The sequence below is a fragment of the Bipolaris sorokiniana genome (genome assembly GCF_000338995.1).
Source record: "Bipolaris sorokiniana ND90Pr unplaced genomic scaffold COCSAscaffold_5, whole genome shotgun sequence".
NCBI lineage: Eukaryota > Fungi > Ascomycota > Dothideomycetes > Pleosporales > Pleosporaceae > Bipolaris > Bipolaris sorokiniana.
Genome location: NW_006911899.1, coordinates 772,739 through 791,150, shown reverse-complemented (window position 1 = coordinate 791,150; position 18,412 = coordinate 772,739). Strand labels below are relative to the sequence as shown.

Sequence of the window (18,412 nt, the reverse complement as noted above, 5' to 3'; positions counted from 1 at the left end):
GACTTTTCAGGCCCGGTCTCTTGCCCTTTTACTGCAAACCTTCAGTCCTTCTCGGGCCGGAGAATGCAATGATGAAATCATTGCACCAACCTTTCTCCGGTGTATGTTACCTCTCGGGCTCATTCACTTTCCTGAGTACATGGATCTCTCATTCTATATTCTACACACTATGCGGATAAAAGTGTCAGCCACTCATAACCCAGTGAATGGCTGTCACATCGCAGATCCGACTTCTAAAAAAGAGAACCCATTGGATAAAAAATGTCAAGCAATCAAGACCTCTGGTAACTGATTCGATAGGCAATTGATACACTTCCTATCGACATGACCACATGCTTTGTTCACCTCACAACCTTGCTTCCTGGCCACGGCTACTTTTGTCACACGTGCTAAACCTGGATGAATTTGCTGTTATCCTGGTTCATCCTTTCCATGTGCACACATATCGCTGCGGTATACTCTACAGAGTGGATATAAGTTAACAACGTGGTCGTGTACCACCTTAGCATACTTCAGAGCCTCTTATCAGTTTATCCCTTTGCTTAAGATATTTCTTGTGGCACGACAATATTCACACTTCAGTAGCATCAGTGCCAGCATTTGAGTCTCCAACACCCAGTTAATGAACTGAAAGACAAAACGATAATCATGCGCTTCACAGGCGGCCTCGCGGCCATAGTCAACCTTGGTAAGCCGTACAGCACCAGTGACCCATTCCCTATCCTCACACCACCCACCAGTTCAAGCATGGCCAGCATCAACCGATCACACTCTATCACCACGCTCGACGGGCTACAAAGACCCCGAAACCGGCTTCACCTTCTCCGAAACTAAAGCCGCAGCCACTCTCACCAGCAACATCATCTACCGCATAGCGCAGCCCGCAAACATTTCCGCAACCCAACCCTACGACATCGTCCTCCAAGTCATTGCTCCCAGCTCCCTGGGATGGGTCGGCCTTGCCTGGGGCGGCAGCATGGTTCGGAATCCACTCACAGTTTCCTATCCCAACGGACAAAAAGCGACCGTGTCTTCCCGCTGGGCTACGTACGTTGCTTCCCCTTCCTCCCCCCCAATCCATCCCCTGATAACCAAAGACAAGGGAAAAGGACAGGCAAGAAAATGCTAACAGAAATCAATTAGTGGCCACTCAACACCTCAACAATACCCCTCGGCAACCTACACCCCGCTCTCCAAAGGTAACAAAGCAAACAGCACGCACTGGCAATTCACCGTCAAGTGCACGGGGTGTACCTCGTACAATGGTTCTTCTGGGCCTGTATATGTTGAACCGAGTGGGAGTCGGCGGTTGGCATTTGCGTGCTCGCAGGGAAAAGTGAGTAATCCGGGTTCGACAAGTGCGAGTATCCCGGTGCATGATGTGTATAATTATATTACGCATGATTTTAGCGCCGGGAGAAATGAGGGATGGGCGGTGTTGTTGGAGAGGAATGGGGTGTAGAAGGAGGAGGTTGAAGTGAGTTGCTGTGTGGATCTTCTTAGGAGAGGGGTTTGCTTGAATTTATGGGGAAGTTTTTTTGCTTGGTTATATGGTATGGCTGGCACTTGATGGGCAGTTGTAGAATGTGAATTCATGGATTGATGTATGTCACATTTGGGTATACAGTAGCGGTTTATGATTTACGGCAGGCTTCTAGCGGAAAGTGCAAGTGGATGTGGTGCTAACCCTCATACATCATTTCTAGAAAATTGGGGCCTAACATGATGAAGTCCCGCGATAGCAACAATACCCCAACAACTCGGCAGATGTGTCTAGGCCCTCATAGGCATGTCTCCAAGCGGTAAAGACTTGAGCCCTGATTCTATAGTCAGTTGGTGCAACATACCCAATAGCAGTACTGAAATAAACAAAGCGAGCAGCTCAGACATAAATAGGAGACAAAACTTACATCCATCCACCTGCTCAGGCGCCTGCTGCTTCTTCTTACAAGCATTATACTGCGCAGGCTGCTGCGTCGTTAGCCCCGCCTTAGGACAAGCATTGTTCAAATTGCACCCGTTATCCATGGCTTTTTGCAGCGAGTCCCCGTCCCAGCCAAACACGTAGTCGCCGTGGGCAGCGGATCCACTATCAATATCCCCTGTTAGCTCATACTTCCACCAGTACGAGAATAAAGAATGGAGGCAGTATTACCCAATACCCATGGAATAAACAAACGGATCAGATCCATCCGTCGGCCACAAACTCCTGTCTGCAAACTTACTCACATCCCACATGAGCTCGTACATGATCTGCGGTAGCTTAACGGGATGGCTAGACGGACATGCACCACCGCCATTTGCGCCGCTGCCCTGGCCGTACGCAACGTGGCTCTGGTGGTCTGGTGAATCAAGGTTCTTGCCGTCCCAGCAGGCGGGGAAGATGATGGTCTGGCGGATAAGCTTGCACTTTGGGTCTTTAGGAATGTCGACGGTGTCAGAGCCGGTGCAGGGGGCGCCGCCGACAAAGGTGTCTTCGGAGGGGGAGGTCCAGCAGCGGTGGCAGATGTTTGAGAGTTTGACTTTGCTGGGATCTTTGTTGGTTGCTGAGCCGACGAGCATGCGGAAACCTTTTCTGAAGGCGGTAGTTTTGCCGCTTGGAATGTAATAAACGTCTAGACCGCCGTCGTTGATGAGCTTGCCCTGGGGTCCGCCGTTGCCGATCTGGTGTGTTATGAGTTAGTCATGGTGGCTATGTATTTGGTATGTTTGGCGTATTTACTGACCTGGGGCACACGGATATAAGTTCCATTTTTGGCTTTGAAGAACATGACGGCTGTCCAATAGTTCGACTTGTCTTGTACGAAGCTGCAGGATGTGCATGTGGATGTTTTTGCGAGGTCGATCGAGGGATCCATGGTGATGTTGAAGGCGTTGCCTCCTACAATCTGGTGCAGATGTGGAGTGTACTTCATGCCAGGATTCACAAGAGGGTCTGTACGCTCAACGACGAGCTGAGAGCATGCAAATCGCAACATGTTTTGCCCGACAGCCGTGTTAGCGAGAGCCGCCACAGTGAGGATGATATTACTCCAATGCATCTTGGTTCGGTCTCGAGGGCCAGAGATTTGAATGATTGGGCTTAAGAATGGGCTATGATGGAGGTACAAGAAGAATAGAATGTGAAGCAGATATTATGAAGCTTTCTCTTATAAGCGTGTGGCACGGGCGCGGGGGCTCGTTGGTAGGACGGCCAGAAGGGTACTTGCCGGACCACATGATGGCTGTCATCAATCATTGCTGAGCCATATTAGGTTAATATGAGTGGGAATAACCATTGGGTAACAGGGTGTCTCTTTTCCAATCTATTCCATCATGTCTCATGATGGGCTGATGGTCAACCAGACTTTGAAGCCAAACCACGAGATCCGGTTACGGGTTTGGTGACGCCTGTTAGATTACGCTATCCACTTGATCAACAAAGTCCCTGTACTTTCATATGCAGATCAAACACTGCTGCAGGTGATATTACCTTTGCAATATCATAGGCAGAGCACTCGCCTCCTGTATGGTTCCATAACTCTAGACCATGGCATGCTGACTGTGGGGCGACAGAATTTGCATCGAGAGCTCCCTCTTGTCTGACCGGGTAGGTCCGATGAAAAAGACTATATCACAGTGGAACTTTCTGAAGCCTCGGTATCATTCGTGAGACGTTCGTGGATATTCCGGTCACTGGAGGCTAGAACCGAGTGTCCCATGGTGACCAATTCAAGATGGTGAACAGTAGAAGCTCTGTACGACAGACCAATTGGAAATAATGCAAACTCACCCACCAACTCAAACGACATGTGGGGCACGGATCGACAGCAGGATGGAAGATGTTGCACATCTGCCAAGTCAGGTCAATGTTGACGCGGCGTACATGCCAAGATCCTATAATGTCTTGAACCTTTCAAAAGAAGAATTGCCACACCATCGTGAGGCCGAAAAGGGCACATGAGGCTTGTGGGTCCAACAGCCTCTAAGTACCACCGTCTATATGGGCAGTGGATTCAGTGGGTGGTGAATGTCATCATGTGGCATGTCGTTTAAGGAAGTGGGGCATCTGTATGTGGAGATCCCAGGTAGTATCTGGACAAAAAAATCATAGTATGCCTGCTGATCGAAAGCTCCACGGGCAGTTCCAGGTGTTACCGGAAGTGATGTTGCAGATGAGTGTATCTCAGTGACGGGGGTTGTTGAAAGGCAGCATGGCAGTTGGCCCATTGAAAGCAACCGCTCACCCTACTCAGCGACCAAGTTCGTAGGGAAAAGCGTAAAGTAAGATTGACCAAGTCTGTCGAGCGCATATTTTGCTTGCCATTCACCGAATACGGAGCAGATGCTTTACCCAGCTATGGAAGCACCGGCTGTGACGTGTTGGCTGGGACGGACAGTGACTAGCTACTGTGGCTGATGGGGGATGGTGTTGCCTTCAGGCCCGTCTAACATCCGAGTGTGGCTGTCCAGCGACGGCTGCCGATTAGTGTCGGTTGCCCCACCTGGCTAGCGACGGCTGTCGATTGGTGTCGCTCTCCCTACCTTGCCTGCTACCTTATTTGGGTCGTCCGACAACGGGCAGCTTAGTGACATCTGGATCCGTCGCTCGTGGGTGACGCCAACCAGCCACTGTCATTCATCGGCGATACCAACTCAATCACTATCAGATGGCCAAATACAGCACCTTTGAGTGCGTATCACTGCACCCTGTGGTTCTTGGATGCATGCGACACCAATTACCTCGCTGTTATCCAGCACCGCTGGTGTCGTCGGGTGAGCGTCCGATATCAGCCGAAATATTGTAGCGACTGTCAGATACAGAAGCTATCCGCTGTTGGAAAGTGGGGGGAGCGACACCAATCGACAACCGTCGCTGGGCAGGGGGGGGGGGGGGGGGGCGACATCAATCGGCAGCCTCTCATACACACAGTAAAATCAGAAAATCAAAACAACTAGGTGTGACCTACTGAGAACTAATTGTTCATACGACGAAATGCTTCCACTAAAGCGTGCTTATTTTATATATGAAATACGCGTAATTGAACATAAAGTCTTTATTTTTACTATACCTTAACGAACAAAGATTAATACGTTACGACTGAAGTTTTAGCTATTAGGGAAGTAGTATAGTAAGTAGAGTCTCTACCTTGAAATCGTTTTTCGTAATTATTGAACAGGTGTAGGGTGTGCAGCATCCACTAGTACTACTACGGTGGATACGAATACCTTTACCTTTATTCTCGTTCGCACGCGGTACTATCAGGCTTAGGGATAGAGTATAGTAGAGAAGGTATAGTAAATATAAACTAGAAGGATTTAATACAGATCTATTGTATACAAAAGTTCTTGTTTTATACTTATCAGGTCAGACCATAGTCCCTGCACAAGAGTCACTGGTAACCCTGCGCACCGGCACATTATCTTTATTAGTATTAAACTACTAAGACTACCTGCCTTAGTACGAACCAAGACTCGTGAAGTATCGTCTAATCCCGTCCAACACACTTGCGGCCGTTGTTTGTAAGGTGCGACTAAAGCCCACTAATTTAGGGGTTCTTAGTAAGTAGTTATACATAAAAAACACGCAGTTAAAGCAGATGCAGCTGTCGTAAAACCTTCCGCTGCCATGCGAACCGCGGCATCTGGCCATTATCTCCGAGTTTCACTCACTCCAATAGTATAGCTAGAGTTTAGCGAGGCCATGTCCCCTCTAGGTGGGCGGCACTAGTTAAAGCACCGAGACAGCGATGAAAGGGGCCCCAAGCATTCTCAGCCCTTGTGCATGCCCTCTTTCGACACCCTCACGTTAACGCCAGTAAGCACTATCGGTTTCTGTTCGTATTGGCACTCAGCCGAAGTACGCGCGTTACGCCGGAGGAGTCGGAAGTTTGGATTGCCAGACATATCAGCCTTCGAGTGAGCCCGGATCCTGGAGCATGGGGTTCAGATCGATCTCGAGGCTAGCATAATGCTTCAAATGCGGGATAGATATCTAATTAGAGAACGTGAGCTACATAGGCTAAAGGTGAAGGTATATAGCCAGACTTGTGTAGAATGAGTTACGCCCCGTTCAGCCACAGCCCCTCTTCACCAAATATCTAGAAATTCATCAGACTTCACGTATTACTTAGTCTCATGACTAGGAAAACACTTCATTGCTCACACATCCCCCATCTTACGCGTTTTTCAATTCTCATTCCCTCTACGCTATTCATTTTTTTAAAGCAAAACGATGTTGTTAGTGCGCTAGTGGCACTATCCGCTGTTATCGTCTTTAGCTATCTCCACACAAAACGAAATTTGCCAGCAGGTACACAACTGCTAGATGGTCCGCCAGGAAAACCACTTATTGGGAACCTACTTCAGATTCCAAGTCATCACAGCTGGTTGAAATTCCGGAATTGGAGTACGCGCTATGGTGATATCTTCCGACTTAGTATTGCGGGCCACAACCATGTCATCATATCCACTGAAGAGATTGCCAAAGACCTACTCCGAGAGAGAGGTACAATCTACAGCACCGCGAGCAGTTGCCTATGGCGGCTCAACTTGTCGGCGGCAACTTGAGATCATTGTTTCTACCATATGGAGAGACACGGCGAAGTGTACGAAAATTGATGCATGCCTTAACAAACACTACCGTTGCGGTCACATATCAACATTTGCTAGAGCAGGAGAGCCTACGAGCAGTCCGTGATTTAATGAGAGTACCGGAGAAATATGAGACCTGGTTCGAGAGATATTTAGCGGGACTCATTCTCCGCTTAGCTTATTCAAAGCAGATTCAAACGGGTGAAGAGACGTTCGTCAGGAAAATTCTCGCGGTTGTGTACACTATAGAAAGAGTTGCCAGTCCTGGGTCATATTTGGTGGATGCGTTACCCTTTCTGCTCTATCTACCCTCCTTTCTCGCTCCGTTCAAACGGGAAACTGCTAGGCTCTATAAAGAAGAACTCGATCTCTTCAGGGAGCCCCTAAAGGAGGGTGTCGCAAATAGTAGCGCAGATGCTGCTGAAGATAATTTTTGTGGCAAGTGGTACAAAAGTAGGGAATCCTACAATATAAGTGACGATCACGCGGCTTACGCAATCGGAACACTTTTCGAGGCCGGAGCGGGCACAACAGCATCAGCAATGATGAGTTTCATGCTAGCCATGACTTCGCATCCTGCAGAGTATACGAAATTGCAAGCTGAAGTTGATGAAGTGGTTGGAAATGACCGTATTCCATCATTCGATGATATGCCTAGTCTTCGACGAGTGAGAGCGGTTGCAAAGGAGGTTTTCAGATGGCGACTGGTCACAGCTGGTGGGCTGCCTCATGCACTTACTCGAGATGACGTGTACGAAATGAAGGATGGCCGCAAGTTATTCTTTCCGGCTGGCACCAACTTCCATCCAGTACAATGGTCTATTCATAGGGGAACTAATCGATACCCTGATCCGGACAACTTTCGACTTGAGAGCTGGCTCGAAAAAGGGTGGCCAACATTCAAAGAGCCTCTAACTCAGTATCCGAATCTTCAGAAATTTAGTGCATTTGGCTTTGGACGAAGGATTTGCTCTGGATTAAACATTGCCGAACAGTCACTTTACATCCTTATTTCAAGAATCGCTTGGTGCTGTGATCTGTCATGTAAGATGTCCCCTGAGGGCGAGGTTATAATGCCGCCTCTGTACGATTACGTCTCTGGATTCAATGTAAATATTAATTGTATTTTAGTAGTAAACCAACTTATAATTGCTAACTTGATTTCGACGCAACCTAAGAAGTTTGAATTCGACCTTGGAGTACGAGCAGGTAGGCAGGAGCTTTTCGAGAAGAACTAAGGATTTGATACAATTCTAGGAAAACAAGAGCTACTAGTCGCTGTCCCTATTTTATTCACTATATCGTGTTTCACCACTGAGCGCCGTAGCCTCTCCACCTAGACAACATCGCAAAAGCGCCCACGCAACACCAAAAGTATATTTTTATTAGTTAAAATAGAATATTATTTTTCAGAGTAATAGCGATGAACTATACCCTCTAATTCTACAAGGCAGGTGCGAGATGTTATGGGCGGAAAGGCCTAACTAACGAGTATGCATTCACCTATAGTACAGAAGAAGAGGTGAGCAGAAAGCTATTATATGTAAGAATTACCTTTTTATTCTTACCTATCACATTATACGTAACTAGTTACCATAACATAACCTGAACTATATAGCTAAGGCACTATAACAATATCGCGGCTCAGCTCCACCACGCCACTGCGTGATCTAAAAAGGTACAGTATACTGTAATGCAGTATCTGGAGCTGAATAGTATATACGTGTGATATCAGGACCCAAATCACCACAAAAAACCCGACATCACTCTTACCCTCCCTACCTTGTCAAACACCTACACTGCTCTTTGTTGAATTTGGGTTGATTAGTTGATTAATTCAACGTCCATAGATAAAACCTCCCGCGGGGTACGGGGACGGACAGTGTCCAGGGCTTATATGCGTGCCTAGTATATAGGCAAGACGACGGCATCGTGTTCATTCACTCGCCATCCAGCTCGCAAAGCATTCCAACAGGGCATCTAACAAACAACCGACAGCCACCCGATACCTACTATATTAGGATCCGAATCACCACAATCCGACATCACTCCTACCCTCCATGCCTCGCTAAGCACCTACACTCCCCTCTTCTCTACAGACAGGTGCGGCAGCTGTGTTATCAGACGCGCGGTTGCGATAACTAAAAGTTATAGATACGATAGCAGTGCGCGCGCTTTGTTTGTTTTCGAACAGGCGTATCAAGTTTTTGTTTAGCTTTGTGCAAGATGGATTCCACTAATAAGTTTCTCCCAGTTAGCATGTGAATCGTTAGCCTACTTAGTAGTTACCTTCGACACGAGGCTGATGAGCACATGCCTGGGATGCAGACATTGGCCGAGGGGAGAGCAATCAGAGATGTACCAGTGTCCAGAATGGCACCAACGTTCTCCATCTCAGCATTCTACTTGCCAAAGGTGATGGCATCGAGATTAACCTCCCAGTAGGCCTTGGTAAATCATGTTGTAGAAGGGAATCGGCTAAGTCGGGCCTTGCAACGTGATTGGCAATACGTGACAACCGACTTTAATTAAATGACTTTGCCCATGGGGAGTGTAGGTGTTTAGCGAGGCGGGGAGTGTAAGAGTGATGTCGGGTCGTGGTGATTTGGATCCTTATATGGTACTTAGGCAATAACTAAGGAACTACGCTGACTGTAGTTGCAGCGAATGCAGCAGAACAGTAACAGCAAACTACAGTTGCGATGATCGAGTTGTGATAAGTAAGGAAGTAGCACAGCGAACTGCAGTTGCAATGAAAACACACAGCCCAGCACAGCCCAGCACAGCGCTCCGATGCCTACAAAACTTGCCGTGTTTCGCCTGCTATCTATCTCTTCAATTTTTTGGTTCATTTTGTATTTAGCCTATTTGCTCGAAAGCTATTTCCATCCCGCCCTGCCTACAATTCCATTTCTTCACGGGACGATGGGGTATCACATTCACCACGCGATTAGCACAAGCCGGCCATTAATTAGCTACTTTCGCACGCAATACTGTCTATTTTATCATATTTACTAAGCAATGTTTGCAAGCGAGTTATGCAAAACTTTTGCGCTTGTATTTACCAGGCAATCTTCGCAAGAAAGCCGTTCGGCCAATTACGCACGCAATACTTCCGCGCTTCGTCGAGAAGCAGCAGGCCGGCGCCAAACGCCGCGGGCAGGAACCAGTGCTCAACTGGGACAGTGGTGGTGCCGATGACGTTTTGCAGAGACGGAATGTACAGAAAGATGAAGGCGACTGCGATGGCCAAGATCATGGCGGGAAAGAGAGAGAGGTTCTGCGGTGTGTGTTAGTTTCCCTGGACAAATAAGAAAACGGGAGATGGAGATGCGTACCTGAGTGGCCTTGTTGAAAATAGGAGGTTGCTGGAAGACGCTGAGGCGGCGGGTACGTGTTGCGAGGAGATTAAAAAGTTGCCTATTGTCGATATTAGCTTTTGGTCTCGAAAAATTGGATGTGGTTGGGAAACGTACATGACGACCAGGGTGACAAAGTAGATACTGGATGCCTCATTTGTGAGTTTGGTTATGAGCTCTGGGCTGTATTGTGGATCGTAGTTTCCAAACTTGAGCCACATGGCCGTGAAGGGAATGCCGTTGCGCTCAATCCACCAGAAACTCATTGTGAAGGCGAGGAAGCATTGTAGGAGACCGACGAAGAAGTAAGCGTGAAAGATGAGGCGAGCGTTGACGAGTTTGTCCTTTTTGATGTTGCGGGGAGGACGGATCAGGACGTCGGCTTCGGGCTTCTCGTATGCGAGCGTGACGGCGGCGGCGCAATCGGTAAGACAGCAGATGATAATCTAGTGAACATTAGTTTGTGTGCTTAAAAAAACTGTGAATTGTGTTACTCACCATGAGGAAGGAAGACAGAATCTGCGGGATACCGAAGACAACGTTGGTAACGACAGGCCAGAGCTCACTGAAACTACCGGCTGGCAGCAAGTACACAATAGTCTTCTTGAGGTTGTCGAAAACAAGACGTCCATACTTGACTGCTTCGACAATAGCGGCAAACGAGTCGAGAAGAACCATGTCGGAAGCCTCAATAGCAATGTCAGAGCCACCGCCCATAGCGATACCAATATCAGCAGCTTTGAGCGAGGGAGCGTCGTTGACACCGTCACCCGTCATACCCACAACATTCTCTCTGGCCTGGAACTCCTTGACGATACGAAGCTTCTGCTCGGGTGTAGTCCTTGCAAAGACAATCTCCTGGTACGCACAGAGCTGATCCCACTGGGCCTCGTTGAGCGTAATAAGCTCGGAACCGCTCAAGACAATCGCCTGCTTCGTCTTGCCAACAGAATTTCCGTAGCGATCCAAAGCAGAGATATCATCGACGATGGCAGAGTTTGAAATGATACCACATTCCTCAGCAATTGCTTGCGCAGTGAGTTTGAAGTCGCCGGTAACCATGAAGATGCGAATCGAAGCGCCACGGAGGATACGCACGACGTCTGAGATTTCGTCACGAGGGGGATCGACGATGCCGACAATGCCTACGAATGTAAGACCGTCGCGAATCGAGGCAAGGACGTCTTTTTCTTGAGCTCCGGAGGTCGCGACTATGGTGGGCTTGCGGGCGAGAAGGAGGACACGTTTGCCCTGACGCGACCAGTCGTCTTTGACACTTTCGATCCACTGGCGTTTGAGATCCGACATGACGATTTCTTCGCCTTGTTCGTTGAGAGCGAGTTCGCAGCGGGGCAGGAGGATATCCGGAGCGCCTTTGACGAGGAGGGTACCGACGCTGGTGGTGCTGGGTTGATCGGCGGCGACCATGATCCTGACCATGAACTTGTTCTTGCTGTTGAACGCAATCTCGAAAGTCTTTTTCCACTGGTTCCGGAGCTCATTGACGGAGCCAAAGGACTCGGACAGTCGGAGAATAGCTTGGTCCGTTGCGTCGCCGTTGATCTTGCGATCAGCAATAGGCAAGTGCATGGTCGCGGCGTCGAATTCACCAGAGTTGCAGAGACCACCGACAATGTGGATCTGTTCGATAGCGGCAGGCTTTGGTACTGTACCATCAGTTATAAACTCAGCCGCAGCCATTTCTCTGAGCGCTGCATCGACAGTGTACGTTTTATCCACAGAACACACATCGGTGACCACCATCTTGTTCTTGGTCAGAGTTCCGGTTTTGTCAGAGCAGATCACGGAGACAGAGCCCAGTGTTTCGACGGTCTTGAGGGACTTGCAGAGAATCTTGTTCTTGCGCATCATGTTGGCAACGATGGTCAAGCTTGTGGTGAGCGCGATGGGGAGACCCTCAGGGATGACTAGACGGGAAATAGAGTCAGTGTATATTCAGGAAATTTGGGAGCTGGAGTAAATATACAGGCAACGGCTGCAGAAACACAACTGACGATGAGCTGGGGCACGTTGATCCATTTGGGATGCGCTTTTCGCAGCCAAGCGGCCCTGAACTGTGTAAGTATAGATCCTTCATACAATGACAAACCAGACAAACTTACCAGAGAATGATGATAAATACCACAACGCAGAAGATAAATGCGGAGATGATGAGTACAAAGTGCAGAATCTCCTTTTGTAGTGGGGTCATGCCAGTCGTGGGGTTCGAAGTGAGCTTTGCGATGCGGCCGAAAATCGTATCGTCACCAGTTGCCACACACACACCCACACAGCTACCAGAAACACAATGCGTTCCTTGCATACCAATGTTGTTGGTTTCGAGATAATTGTCTTCGGTTCGGTTGATGGTGGCATTCACTGGTTCGGATTCACCTGCGAGGCGTTAGTCTCTGTCGCACAGATACACACAGACAACAATTTACCTGTAAGAATAGCGCGATCAAACATGGCATCTCCAGAGACTTCAATAAAACGAACATCGGCCGGAAGCTTGTTTCCCTGCTTGATGATGATGACGTCTCCGGGAACCAAGTTCTGAGCTGAGATGCTCGTCTGCGAGCCGCCGCGAACCACGATACACTGATCTGGAAGCATAGTACCAATGGAAGCCATGACCTTGCTCGTCGACCAATCCTGCCACGCATTGAATCCCGCTTGGATGAGCCAGACAGCAATCAACACACAGGCAAGCGCCAGGTTGGCGGTCGCTGGGGGATCGCCCAGTGGCTTCCAGGAGACGAATACCAGGATACCAGCAACGATCAGAATACTTCCAAAACCACCAAAGAAGTATCCAGTCAGCTTGCCCACAATTCCAGAGGGAGGAGGAGTGATCTTGTTCGGACCATACTGGTTCCTGAGCCGTTTGATGTCGTCGTCGGAGAGACCGCGCTCAGTGTTGACATGAAGACGCTGGCACAGGTCGGGTACGGCAAGAGTGTGCCATTCCAGGCCCGCCACATCTACAATTCAGGGTCAGTATACTGTGCACAAGACGAGTCGAAAAAAGGCCTTAATCACCAATTGCTGCTTTCTCCTTTGCCTTTTTCGTCTCGACTTGTTTCTCAAGTTGACGCTCATCAACCTCAATAGACAGTGTGCGGTAGGCGATGGGCAGAGCAGTTTCTGGCTGAACCGTACGGGCTCCTCCAGCGCTGCGAATAGACATGCTGCCCACGCTGGACCGTCTTGACAACGGCCGCTCATAGCGCCGGTCGTGTGTCACGTATCCATCTGCCTCGGCGGGGAGATTGAGCTCCCCAAAGCGAACATGGGGAACTCCTTTCTCTTCGTTGTCCATGTGAGAGACAGAGAGCGCGGTTGGGTAACAGGTTGGCTCTCAGAGATGACAGTGAAGAGGTGAAGGAAAGAGAAGGGAACGCGTTCAGTCAAGCAACGGCTTTCGTCAATTATGTGAGGGACTTATTTTATATGTGATGCAACCAACCAGCCCAGCATCGGGATAGCTTGCCCATTCTTTTTTTCTATTCTACTAGTAGTATTCCGCCGTGGGGCCTAAAAGGCAAGGCTACAGGATCGCAACGAGCGCTTGTCTTGCCTGTCTTGCCTGTCCTTGTTCGAACCCGCCTGTATGATTACAAGCACCAAGCAAGACATAGCCGCATACCAGCAACCGCAGATGACATGCTTGAGGGCCTTTTTCCTGGGCCCGCTCGGCGCGATTGGACGCACAAATATCTCATCACATTTGATAGAGAAGAAAAAAGGAGCAAAAGAAGCGGTGCAGGGACGTGCCTAGTTACAGGCCGCTGTCACATTACACAGCGGCGAATGCCACGGCATTGTTGCTACTCCGATAAGATGGTCGAGTCCAATCTCTTGGTGGTTAGCCATGAGCGATTTTCGAATGCCCGCCATAGCCACACTCTTAAACGGCATACTAAGCTTCCCCCGCCTAAACTCCCCTCCAAGCTTGCGCGATTTTTCATCTTCTGGGATTTTTGTATCATAAGTGCCATCTGCGTAAGACTTGGTTCCTTGTGACTACGGCTTGCTGCTTCGAGAGGGTTGCCTCGGTGAAGGATCTCGACGTGGCTTGCTTGGTGACTACTTGTGTACATAATATAATCCTACACACGCATATACGCGCACACATACGTAGTATTCAGCTCATCTCAAACACAGCCTCCTCAAGCGCCCAAAAACGCCATCCTTTAAAAAAAAAAGTCCGCATACCGAACAAAAAGGGTTCTGACATATGTCTCTTGCAGCAACTTGTACGCTCCACCGACGCCGTGGTAACTTTTCAAGGGGTGCGGCGGGCCAAGCGTCATCAAGCAACCTAACTACTGTACACCGCACAGACAAGAAACTCCCGAGCATGCAGGGCAAAAAAACTGTTCCCGTCGGCATCGTCAACCTGCCCGCGAACAACCCCAAAAACAGGTTAGGGGTGGGGGAAGGGCAGTGCAAAAACGACATGAAACGTTCTAGTAGGAGGGATATGGTTGGTACGTAGGAATTTGGCAGCTTTTGTAGTGGGTCAACCCGCATACGACCCGGGCGATGATTAACAAGCCTTTTGTCCCACGAACCCTAGCTGCTAGTAGGGACGTGTGCCCAGACTTTCCTTGATTTTTGTGGGAACATTCTTAGTTGAATTACCGTTACCGCTTTGTTAGATGAGCGTAAAGTGGTGGGACCCCCATGATTGCCAACGGCTTTAGCAAGGGGTGTCTGCGATCGGCTTCGGCATTCCAATTGTAGATAGTAGTAGTAGGTTGCCCCATCGGCGAGTGTGTGAAGTGTGTGGATGGCATGATTGTAGCATAGTGCAAGGGATATGCAACTTGTACATACGTAAGTATGCAACGTATGACCCGCTGGCTGGCTGGCTGTGCCGTTAGTCAGCGCATACGCTCCGGGAAACCTGTGAGATGGGGGATCGATCGAAGCGATCATGCCATGTGGTGCTTCTCATAATTCTCTGTATGTATGGTATGCTGGTGTCTCGGCGGTTCTTACTTTGTTCTCCTAAAGAATGGTTCTGGGACCGTCCATGCTAGAGTCGGTCCGCTTCACGTGCAAGAGCACGCTCTGCCGCCCGGGTGTGATTGTTTCGTATCACATACAGCCGTATGTAAGGCATTCCGTCTTGGTCCCATGCTTTACAGCGTAGATACTATGGTCGGCGAACGCCCTGCAGGAACTGGACAGCGACGATCTTAGGTACAAGTTACTCTTGCCGTGGGTCACTGGCAGGGAGATTGCGTCCTTGTTCATTCCCGTAGATACGCCGATGTTGGGACTGGAACTAAGATGTGCAGTTCATCGTACGCCCTATCGTACAGCATATGTCGCATGGGTAGACGGTGTAATGGGTATTCTAGCACGCCGGGACGTTGGCTCGATCCCCAGGAAGGTTACTCTAGGGCTTGTCTAGGTATCTGATAAACTGCCAGTTTTTTACCTGGAACTGTCTTAGTTTGAGGAGGCGATAGGCCATGATGACAGATTCCCCTCGTTAGCTGTGCGGGTCGGACGTTTGCAGGTTTACACAGGTGAAGTGATCACTGTGCTCTGAGATCATCATTCGACCAGATTTCATTGTTTTGCACTACGGTCCTTTCTCTTCGAAAATGCACTGCTCGATATCCGCAAAACGTTTGAAGCATGACATCACAAAATTCTCCCTCTTCCCCTAAGATAACTCCTTTGCTCTCCATTAACCCAACCTCCGTCCACCCCCTAAACCCCAATCAAGCATACTCAACCACATTCCTTAGCGTCCCAACATGCGGCTTCACATTAACCTCCACCACATCCCCCGGCTTCAAAAACTGGGGCGTCGCCATCGCATACCCCACGCCCGCACACGTCCCCGTCATAAACACGGTCCCCTTCTTCAGCGTAGTCCCCTGACTACAATACGCCACGAGCGTCTGAATTTTAAAGCACAAATCATCGATCCCTGAATCCTGTCGCAATTCGCCATTCACACGTGTCTGCAGCTGCAAAACACTGGGATCAGGGATAACGGTCGTGCTGACGATTTGCGGACCTAGAGGCGCATACGTGTCGAAGCCTTTTGAAAAGTTCCATTGCGGGACGGTGCCGGCGAGGAGGGGGTCGCGCTGGAGTTTGCGGCTTGAAACGTCATTGCCAGAGAGGTAGCCACCGATGTAGTTGAAGGCGTCAGCTTCGGAGACGTCTTTTGCGTCGCGGGAGATGATGAAGCAGAGTTCGCCTTCGTAGTCGGCTTGGTTGTCTTGGGCGATTTTGGGAATGACGATGGGGGCGTTGTGGTCGGTTAGGCAGGTGTTTGCTTTGATGAAGGTGGAGGGGAAGGGGGGGAGTGTGCGGCCTCCTTCTTGGACTGTTTCGCTCAGTTGATCAGTAAGTGATTACATGTGGTGGCTTCTCTTGGAATAATAGGGAACGTACTGTGTTTGATGAAGTTCAGTCCTATGCATCGGATGATTGGGACCTCATCCTGTGTCACGGGACCGAGAAGCTTCTTCACAGTCACTTCTTCATCTGTAACTCTTGTCGCCGGGTCAAAGATGTCATTGTTTTTTACGTCGATGACTTTGGCTTTCAAGCCTGTTTCCTCGGTTGTCGTCCCAATATCAAAGTCGGCAGAGGGGAGGATTGGTTGACCCCGCAGCTCGCGGCCGTCCGTCGCAATGAAGCGGATGAGTTTGTCCCAGTTTGGTGCCATTGTGATGGTGCTGTTCAATCAAGGGTTCTGAACCAGGGATTCTGAGCTTGACAGGCTGCTATTTTTATGGTAGGATTCGAATACTCATCTACCTTGGATATATGTTCTCCCGGGACGACAAGACGCGATGTTGGAAAGACGCGGGGGATTGCGGATTGACAGGGGTGGAGGTTAAAGCGGGGCGCCGTCTGGTAGTACACGAGGATTCTCGGAGATTTTTGTACCACCGTTCAAATATACTCGGATGTATTCTGCAAGACATAATCTAAGCCTAGTCCAGACTCTAAGAAAAAACTCAAATCTATTCGTGGACTTTGCGTGTGGTCTTTCAAAACGTGCTACAAGCTTCCGCCAATCCATCTAACAACCCCAGATTCTATACTCTAAATCTTCGCCTTAGCCTTACTCTTCTCCTCCAACTCCCTCCTCTTAACTTCAAATCTCTTCATCGGCGCACCCTCGACAAACCGCTCCGCAAGCGCATCAATCGAGTTTACGACCGCCATCATCCTCGCATCTCTAATCGGAGCGTTCTGCAACCGCTTCATTTCAATCATGCTCTTGCCATCATTAACCTTCAGCTGGTCCTCCAAGAAATCTACAACCTTCTTCTGAAACTCATCGCCTGTCGCGTCCCAGACATAGTTGTACAAGCCTGCATCAAGCAGCTCTTGCGCGGTGAGTCTGCGACCAAACATGAGAAAGTCGTTTGCACGATGGATGCCCATGTGCTGGGCAAAGGACAGTGCAGATCCGTTCTCAGGCACGAGCCCGAGTGCAGAAAAGGGGCATTGGAGCCATGCAGTCGATGAAGCAAGTACTATATCCGCGATACCAGGGAACCACGCTGCACCGCCACCGACAGCAGGGCCGTTGAGCGCGAGGATGAGAACCTTCTTGTGATCAATCATCGAGCGTAGAAGTTCAGTTGCTAGACACACGTGTTAGGTTTACTACTAATCTTAATATCGGATTCAGCAAACTTACCATAAGTAAACCTCCCCAACTGCACCAACTTGTTCTCACCCTCATTCTTAAACGCCTCTCCACCCACCCCCGCAACAGCCTTGACATCCGCGCCCGCCGAGAAAAACCGTCCTTCGCCCGTTAAAACGGTGAAGATGGTATCTGGATGTTCGTTGAGCACGCGCAGCGCGGCAATGACTTCGGGAATGATGTTGCCGCCGAATGAGTTGAGTGCTTTCGGGCGGTTGAACTTGTATATGTGTTAATGATGTTTACATCTAATAATACATATGTGCATAGACAGGGGCAAGGGAAAAAGCTGGTAGTACCTTGATTATTCCGATCTGGTTGCGGATTTCGAATACAATGTCTGAGTATTGAGAGGAAGCCATGATAAATAGTCGATATTGTTTTCTTTTACGAGCTCAAGATTTACGAAGCAAGTTTATCTCAAAGCGGTTTATGGAAACTGTGGAGATTTCCCTTGGGTCTCTGGAAACGTGATGATGGTAATAGTCCCCGAATGAATAGTAATCCCCGTTGTTTTCCCCGCAAGAATCAAGCGAGTCGAGTCGTTCTGGCCGAGGTTCGGCAAAACACGTGGACGCGTCGAAAGTGGAGCAAAACGACGGGAAGTTTGGTCGAGAAACGTGAGATGATGTGAGAGTGGAGCGCCTTATGGGAGATGGGATGGCTATGGGTGTTGTAATGGTGTTGCAGTGGAAAGGTGGTGTCTGACCGTCTTCTACGACTTACCTCGGCACATTCATGAGGCGCGTCATCACGAGCTTGGACGTTTGTAATGGTGGTG

The 18,412-nt window shown here is 49.2% G+C and overlaps 6 protein-coding genes across 6 annotated transcripts; 2 read left to right on the top strand and 4 right to left on the bottom strand.

Moving 5' to 3' along the window:
- Window positions 1-648: 648 nt before the first annotated feature.
- Window positions 649-1,462, top strand: COCSADRAFT_170044 (uncharacterized protein; the record flags this gene model as incomplete). The annotated part of the gene is made up of 3 exons (XM_007700486.1): window positions 649-688; window positions 741-1,047; window positions 1,144-1,462. 3 exons carry the CDS (start codon window positions 649-651, stop codon window positions 1,460-1,462), a joined length of 666 nt encoding a protein of 221 aa, XP_007698676.1.
- A 311-nt stretch (window positions 1,463-1,773) lies between these two features.
- On the bottom strand, window positions 1,774-3,041 carry COCSADRAFT_170043 (uncharacterized protein; the record flags this gene model as incomplete). Its single annotated transcript, XM_007700485.1, has 4 exons — window positions 1,774-1,817; window positions 1,911-2,089; window positions 2,156-2,664; window positions 2,727-3,041. 4 exons carry the CDS (start codon window positions 3,039-3,041, stop codon window positions 1,774-1,776), a joined length of 1,047 nt encoding a protein of 348 aa, XP_007698675.1.
- A 2,909-nt stretch (window positions 3,042-5,950) lies between these two features.
- Window positions 5,951-8,242, top strand: COCSADRAFT_170042 (uncharacterized protein; the record flags this gene model as incomplete). Its single annotated transcript, XM_007700484.1, has 4 exons — window positions 5,951-5,987; window positions 6,320-6,438; window positions 6,501-7,682; window positions 8,192-8,242. The coding sequence occupies 4 exons, from the start codon at window positions 5,951-5,953 to the stop codon at window positions 8,240-8,242; spliced, it is 1,389 nt and encodes a 462-aa protein (XP_007698674.1).
- Window positions 8,243-9,634: 1,392 nt separating this feature from the next.
- COCSADRAFT_354769 (uncharacterized protein) lies at window positions 9,635-13,254 on the bottom strand (the record flags this gene model as incomplete). The annotated part of the gene is made up of 8 exons (XM_007700483.1): window positions 9,635-9,853; window positions 9,912-9,993; window positions 10,050-10,378; window positions 10,431-11,860; window positions 11,920-12,002; window positions 12,056-12,326; window positions 12,377-12,916; window positions 12,975-13,254. The coding sequence occupies 8 exons, from the start codon at window positions 13,252-13,254 to the stop codon at window positions 9,635-9,637; spliced, it is 3,234 nt and encodes a 1,077-aa protein (XP_007698673.1).
- A 2,208-nt stretch (window positions 13,255-15,462) lies between these two features.
- Window positions 15,463-16,782, bottom strand: COCSADRAFT_114480 (uncharacterized protein). Its single transcript, XM_007700482.1, has 2 exons — window positions 16,359-16,782; window positions 15,463-16,290 (listed from the first exon to the last, which is right to left on the bottom strand). Exons 1-2 carry the CDS (start codon window positions 16,633-16,635, stop codon window positions 15,674-15,676), a joined length of 894 nt encoding a protein of 297 aa, XP_007698672.1. The 5' UTR covers window positions 16,636-16,782; the 3' UTR covers window positions 15,463-15,673.
- A 76-nt stretch (window positions 16,783-16,858) lies between these two features.
- On the bottom strand, window positions 16,859-18,315 carry COCSADRAFT_139656 (uncharacterized protein). The gene is made up of 3 exons (XM_007700481.1): window positions 17,931-18,315; window positions 17,623-17,851; window positions 16,859-17,566 (listed from the first exon to the last, which is right to left on the bottom strand). The coding sequence occupies exons 1-3, from the start codon at window positions 17,991-17,993 to the stop codon at window positions 17,019-17,021; spliced, it is 840 nt and encodes a 279-aa protein (XP_007698671.1). The 5' UTR covers window positions 17,994-18,315; the 3' UTR covers window positions 16,859-17,018.
- Between the last annotated feature and the right edge of the window lie 97 nt (window positions 18,316-18,412).